Source organism: Pteropus vampyrus, unplaced genomic scaffold, assembly GCF_000151845.1.
Source record: "Pteropus vampyrus isolate Shadow unplaced genomic scaffold, Pvam_2.0 Scaffold48, whole genome shotgun sequence".
NCBI lineage: Eukaryota > Metazoa > Chordata > Mammalia > Chiroptera > Pteropodidae > Pteropus > Pteropus vampyrus.
This window is the reverse complement of record NW_011888829.1, coordinates 132,094-138,093: the sequence shown is the minus strand read 5'-3', so window position 1 is coordinate 138,093 and position 6,000 is coordinate 132,094. Positions and strand designations below refer to the sequence as shown.

The following is a 6,000-nucleotide window of genomic DNA, read 5'->3' as shown; positions in this document are numbered from 1 at the left end:
CTCAGAAGCCCACCCAGAGGACTGATGGGTCCCCTGTCTGTCACTCTAGTGCGCCACGGCGCCCTGCTGCTGGCTACTGTAAACTCGGATGTCATTCCCGCCTCAGTAATGTGTCTTTGGTGTTTCGTCACAAGACCTTTTGCTAAATCCTAAGGTCTGCTGGGCTCATTGCCTCCTCGCCTAATCTGCTTTCCCTCCCAACTACCAGATTCAGTTAGTGGTCCCATTGTGCCTCTGGTCGCCGAAGCCGAAACAGCAGAAATTTTGCCCGATTCTCTCCCCTTCAGTCCCTTTGGCCAATATTTCGTGTATTTTAAAACATTTTCCTTAGAGCAGGCACGTTTCCCAGTCTCACTGCTGTCTCCCTAGGCCATCAACACCTCATGCCTGGCTCACTCCAGCCTCCTAAACCCTCTTCTGAATTCCATTTCCCCCATTTTTCTTTCAATGTGTGCGTGACCGAAACTGCTCTCTTGAATTTCTTACTTTGAATATAGTTCTACTTAACTCGAGTACCTACTGCATCCATTACTGTATGGGTCAAGTTCAAAGACTTCATTCTGTTGTCTAAGACAGGTGCACTGAGGAGGGAGCATTAGCCATCACCTGCCCCTGGGGGAATGGGGACAGGCTGCATTCCAGTCCACACTGGGCCTCGCTCATTTGGCCCCGCCAGCCACGCTGTCTGCCTCCTTGAACCCTGTGCTGCCGCATCCTGCTCTGTTCTCTATCTCTCTGCGTCCCTTTGCAACCCTTACGCTTCCTAATACCTACCCAGAGCAAGACAAGCATTTCTATGTGGCTCTTTAAAATGGCATGTGAGTGACTCCATTTTTTTTTCACTTAACATCGTGCGATTTATCTGTGTCGATATGCATCTCTAGTTCATTTAGGCTCACTATAAAATGGTATAGCAACATCTTCCTTTCTTTGGTTAATAGATATTTAGTTTTTTCTCATATCTTGCAATTCAGCAATACCATTTGACCATTCTTGTACGTATTTGTACACACATATTTGTATATGTGTGAATTCGAGTACACATTTTCAAGTTTACCAATAAAAATGAAGCTCTATTTGGAATTTGAGTTACTGGTGCTATAACTATATTGTAGTTTAGAATATTTAAATAAATTGATCAGTTTTTTGTGACGACAGATATGGACTGTATTATGATTTCTATATTGTCATATAACAGTAACAAGGAAGGACATTGGCCATAAATCGGTTTTGTGTACAAGCTCTGCAGTGACCGGGACATAGCCCAATTTCTCTTATTTGTATCAGTTCTCTTATTTGTCAGATGTGTTTAACGGTACCACAACCTCAAGTTTTACTTATAAATGATAGTGTCCTACAAGTGAAAGGAGTTACTTTGGCTGATCTCTCATTTCAGGCCACGTGTGACCAGCGAGGCTGCTGCTGGAGACCCCAGGGAACCATGCGTGTGCCCTGGTGCTACTATTCTAAGAGTCATGGCTATCAAGTGGAGGGCGACCTTGCGAGCACAGGCACAGGTAGGCCAGACCGTGTGGCGGGACCTCTGGACCCTCCGTTGGCTGCAGGGGAGAGCCTTAGGGGCATGCGGAGTTGGCTCTGCACGGCCAGGGTACTGCAAGTAACAGAAGACAGCCACTGCTCTTAAGCAAAAACGAGAATCTGTGTTGGCATCAAGGGAGAGAAATCACTCTGTCTGGGGAGTTCAGAGACATCTTTGATCCCTGGCTCAACCTTTACGTACCTTTGTAACGTTCGCACACATGATTTCTTTGGTCCCCAACTTTTTAACTTTTAAAGAGAGGGATTTGAACTTAGTAACCTCTCAGGCTACTTACAACTCTAATATAATGTGATTTTAATCATATGGAAACAAATCCAATTATATAAACATTTTATGAAAGTTAGCCAGTTGGCGTCAGTGCACATGGACTAAACATCCCTCTTCTTCCTCCCGCCCTAAAATGTAGAGCATGAAAATGAACATCCAGGGGATAACAGAAAGTGACTGTTTGGGGGAGGCTCTCAGCGTAAAGGAGGAGGCATCCTCTCCCTCCAGAGGCCTGATGGGCTTTTCCAAGGTCTCCAGTCTCACCTGGCTTACCTAACTGGGGAGATGGCATCGATGTTTATGATCGCCTGTAATGTAACATGAAAATAACCAAGAAGGAAGAATGTACATGCACAGCCCGAGGGCTGAGAGTGTACGGGGTGTGGAATTAACACAGAATGACTGATGGGATGAGAGTTAGGCCTCTTGGGGCGGTTTCCGGTCAGACTGTGTGGACGAGAGGCGTGGTGTTTGGATAAGTAATGACTGCGCTCAGCTTTAAATTCTGGCCCAAGATAGCATGCGAGCATGGTGGGGTGTGTGTCGCTCTCTTCCCTTCTTTGGGGGAACCAGGCTTTCTGCCAGCCCCTTTGTCATAAAGCTCAATTATCATGCGGCCGTTGTTCACAGAGTTACACAGCCCGCTGTGTAAGCCTGTTTCTCTCTCCGTGTCAGGGTTCACGGCCCGGCTGAAAAGGTCGCCTTCTCCGTCCCTGTTTGGGAATGACATCGACAACGTCCTTCTCACAGCGGAATACCAGACAGCTAATCGCTTCCACTTCAAGGTTGCCGTTTGTTTATTTTTTTAAAAAATCTTTTTGCGGAAGTTCTTGGGCCCCACCCGATGACTGCAGATGCTGCAAAATCAAAAATTTTGCTAATGGAGATATTTTTTCCTATTGCCATTTGTTTGTTTGTTTGTTTTTTACTGAGCACCTATATTTGAAGACTGTAGCCTTCCTCCAGTGCGGTAACTTCCTAAATATTTATTGATGGGTTGGCCAGTGAGCTCTGGCTTTCATTTATTTGCCCTTAATACCACATGGAATGTGGTAGGGAGCGGGGAAAAAGAATGATCACAGCTTTGAAAATTCTAGAGATAGTCCATCTCTGCAGACTTGGAGTGTGTATTTCTCCCTAAAGACTAACTTACGCCCAAGCGTTCAACACCTGCATTTGGGAACGTAGTGAGTACACGTACCTGAGACGTCATGCCGTTCGGATCAGTGCCAGAGTCCAGCACCCTGGGCACAGATATCGGGCGGCACTGGTGTTGGCAGGGATGCTTCTCTTTTGGAAAAACAAAGAGGTTCCCATTTCAGCTTGCTTTTACTTCATCTCCCTGGACAGTTAACTGACCAGAACAAGGACAGGTATGAAGTGCCCCACGAACATGTCCAACCCTTCAGAGGAAATGCTGCTTCTCCTTTGACCTATGAAGCGGAGGTCTCCAAGCAGCCGTTCAGCATCAAAGTGACCAGAAAAAGCAACAATCACGTTCTGTGAGTTTCGAAAACCTACCTGGGCATCAGAGCAGGAAGGGAGGAAGCGGGGAGAGATTGCGAGACTGAGGAAGGATACGTTTCAGCAATGCGCCTGAAGGTCGTCATCCCCTGTTCGTGACAGACATCCACCTCCAAATGTATACTTTTTTCTTTCCTTCTTTCCTCTTTCCCTTATTACTAATAATTTATTATAGGCCAGGCACTGGGCTGTGTCCCTCTTCTCATTTTTCTTTCTGTTTGACCATTTTCCCCCCAAATTTCCCCTTCTTTCCTTCATTCATCTAACCACCTGTCCACCAGTAACTAGTTACGAACATCTACTGTAATGCAGAAATCGTATGCTGGTCATGAGGTAGGCTGTCTAAGGGATGAGCCTAAGAAGTGTGCCACATGGTACCTGCTCTCAAGAAGTCCTGATCTCTTGGTGTCCTTGGAAAAATGTCACAGGAGGGCAAATGGGGCCAATTAAGTAGGGGTCATTGAATAATTGAAAAATAAGGACCACTTTTCTAGGTAGTTATTTTCTCTCCCACCCATCCCCGTGTTTTCCATCTGTGTCTAGGTTTGACTCAAGCATTGGCCCCCTCCTGTTCGCTGACCAGTTCCTGCAGCTCTCTATTCGACTGCCGAGTGCCAACGTGTACGGTCTGGGGGAACACGTGCACCAGCAGTTCCGCCATGATATGAATTGGAAGACTTGGTCCATATTTGCCAGGGACACAACCCCCAATGGGGTAAGTTCTTAGGAGGGCCCCTCTCCATTGACTAGCACAGCCTCATTCTTGAAGGTCACTCCTGGCAGTACAGTACAATGGTTATGAGTAAGATCCCAGGGGAGGGTGGCTGGGTCTGAATGCTGGCACTGTCGCTCACCAGTTATGTGGTTCTGGGCAAGCTACCTCTCTGTGACTTCAGTTCCTCGTCTGTACAGTGGGGGCAACATACTCACCTCTTAGGGTTGTGATGGGAATTAAATGAATTGATATGTACAGAGTCTCTAGAGGAGTGTGTGCCACATAGAAAGTGCTCAATAAATGTCAACTACTTTTCATTCTATCTTCCTTTGGAACTAGCTTGTTCTGGTGAAACGTTACTAACATTGACTCTGGTTGACCTTAATAAGTCACCAACGTATCAGGTTTATCAGCGAAATAGGATAAAATATCAACTAAAGTACCATATTAGTCATTCTTGTGAAGAATGTTTGGGACAGTGAAAGAATAGAATTTTTTGTTGTTATTGTTTTCTTTCCTTTTTGGGTTTATTTATTTGTTTATTTGTTTCGTTTTGACTGCTAAAACCCAAAGCAGAGGCATTTTCTAGGCATAGAGATACAGATCTTGGTCAGTAACTTTCGTGAGTAAGCAGAACTACTGGCTGGGTGACAAGAGATCATAGGATTAATTTATGGACTAATTTTATATATTATCTCTATTCGCCAAAAGAACTCTGAAAAAATAAGTATAATTCATCTCATGTAACAAATGAGGGCACTGAGGCTCAGAAAAGCCAAATAAATTCTCAATGTAAAAAAAGAAAAAAAATTGATAAGTAACAGATGAGCTCTAACCCCTGGCCTGTCTAACTTGAGGCCGTGCCCCTTACTACAGCATTTGCCTGTCAGAGACACAGAAAACACATTGGGTCAGAGCAGCTGATCTGGGAGCTTCTGGTGATGGCTGTTCCATAAGGCGCCCCAAATCCTTGCCACTCGCAGCGTGCAGCCTGGGCTCCCCTATGTGAGAAACACGGGCCCTCAGCTCCCTCTTCCACCCACTGAATTAGAATCCACTGTTAACTAAAATTCCTGTGTAATTTGTATGCACACCGAATTTTGAGAAATGCTCTTCCAGAGCAGCGATTCTCAAACACGACAGCACATTTGAATCACCTGGGCAAATTTAACAAACCATCAGTGCTTGCTTTCATCCCCAGGGACTCAGTACTGTTCTAAGGCTATAAGACCAGGTCAAGTTCAGAAGTCTACTATTGCAAAGACTAGAGGACCAGATGTCTCAAGTAGAACTCCATCTAGTTGTACCTTAGAAAAATGCCTGAGTCACATTACAGCTCCATGGAGCTTTTGCAGATGGAGTTAGGTCAGGTTAAGACAAGCCTCTTTGAGAGGGGAGGTTTTTTGAACTACAGTTTCAAAATTCTTGTTCTTTGACGTCCTAACAGGCATCACAGACTCTCACCATCCTTCTAGATAAACGGTCATAGCTGGCTCATTCCACAAGGGAATCCTAATTCACTTGGTTAACATCAACCACATAGCACCCTTATATTTTTAAAATGTATTTGTGTCTCCTTTACTCACGAGTTCCCTGTCAGTTACTCGCAAGATTAACACTGGCTTCCTAAGTCATTTCTGGCCAAGTGGAGTTTGACTATTAGATTATAAATTTGCCATGTTTAATTATCCTTCTGCAGGATGGAACTAACCTGTATGGTACACAGACATTCTTCCTGTGCCTTGAAGATGCTAGTGGATTGTCCTTTGGAGTGTTTCTGATGAACAGCAATGCCATGGGTAAAGGACTAACGGGGACATTCATGAAAAAATGCATGAGAGTGACTCTCAGTCCCTTTCTTACAGCACTATGATTAAAAAGGAATGGAACCCGTTAGGGTCGGCTGGCCCATAGCTTAGGGCCTGCGTGCTCT

At 45.1% G+C, this 6,000-nt stretch overlaps 1 protein-coding gene across 2 annotated transcripts in view; it reads left to right on the top strand.

Annotated features, from left to right (window-relative positions):
- The window catches only part of LOC105291597 (maltase-glucoamylase, intestinal), a 78,675-nt gene that overhangs the window by 20,417 nt on the left and 52,258 nt on the right, over nt 1–6,000 (top strand). The window contains exons 1-5 of one of the 2 annotated variants that reach the window (XM_023530263.1): nt 1,289–1,517; nt 2,504–2,613; nt 3,179–3,330; nt 3,896–4,067; nt 5,767–5,866. In XM_023530263.1, the coding sequence (XP_023386031.1) occupies nt 1,304–1,517; nt 2,504–2,613; nt 3,179–3,330; nt 3,896–4,067; nt 5,767–5,866 (748 nt within the window). In that variant the 5' untranslated portion in view covers nt 1,289–1,303. Of the gene's footprint in view, nt 1–1,288; nt 1,518–2,503; nt 2,614–3,178; nt 3,331–3,895; nt 4,068–5,766; nt 5,867–6,000 lie in introns of those variants that run through there. The other variant, XM_011359467.2, reaches the window with a different exon arrangement.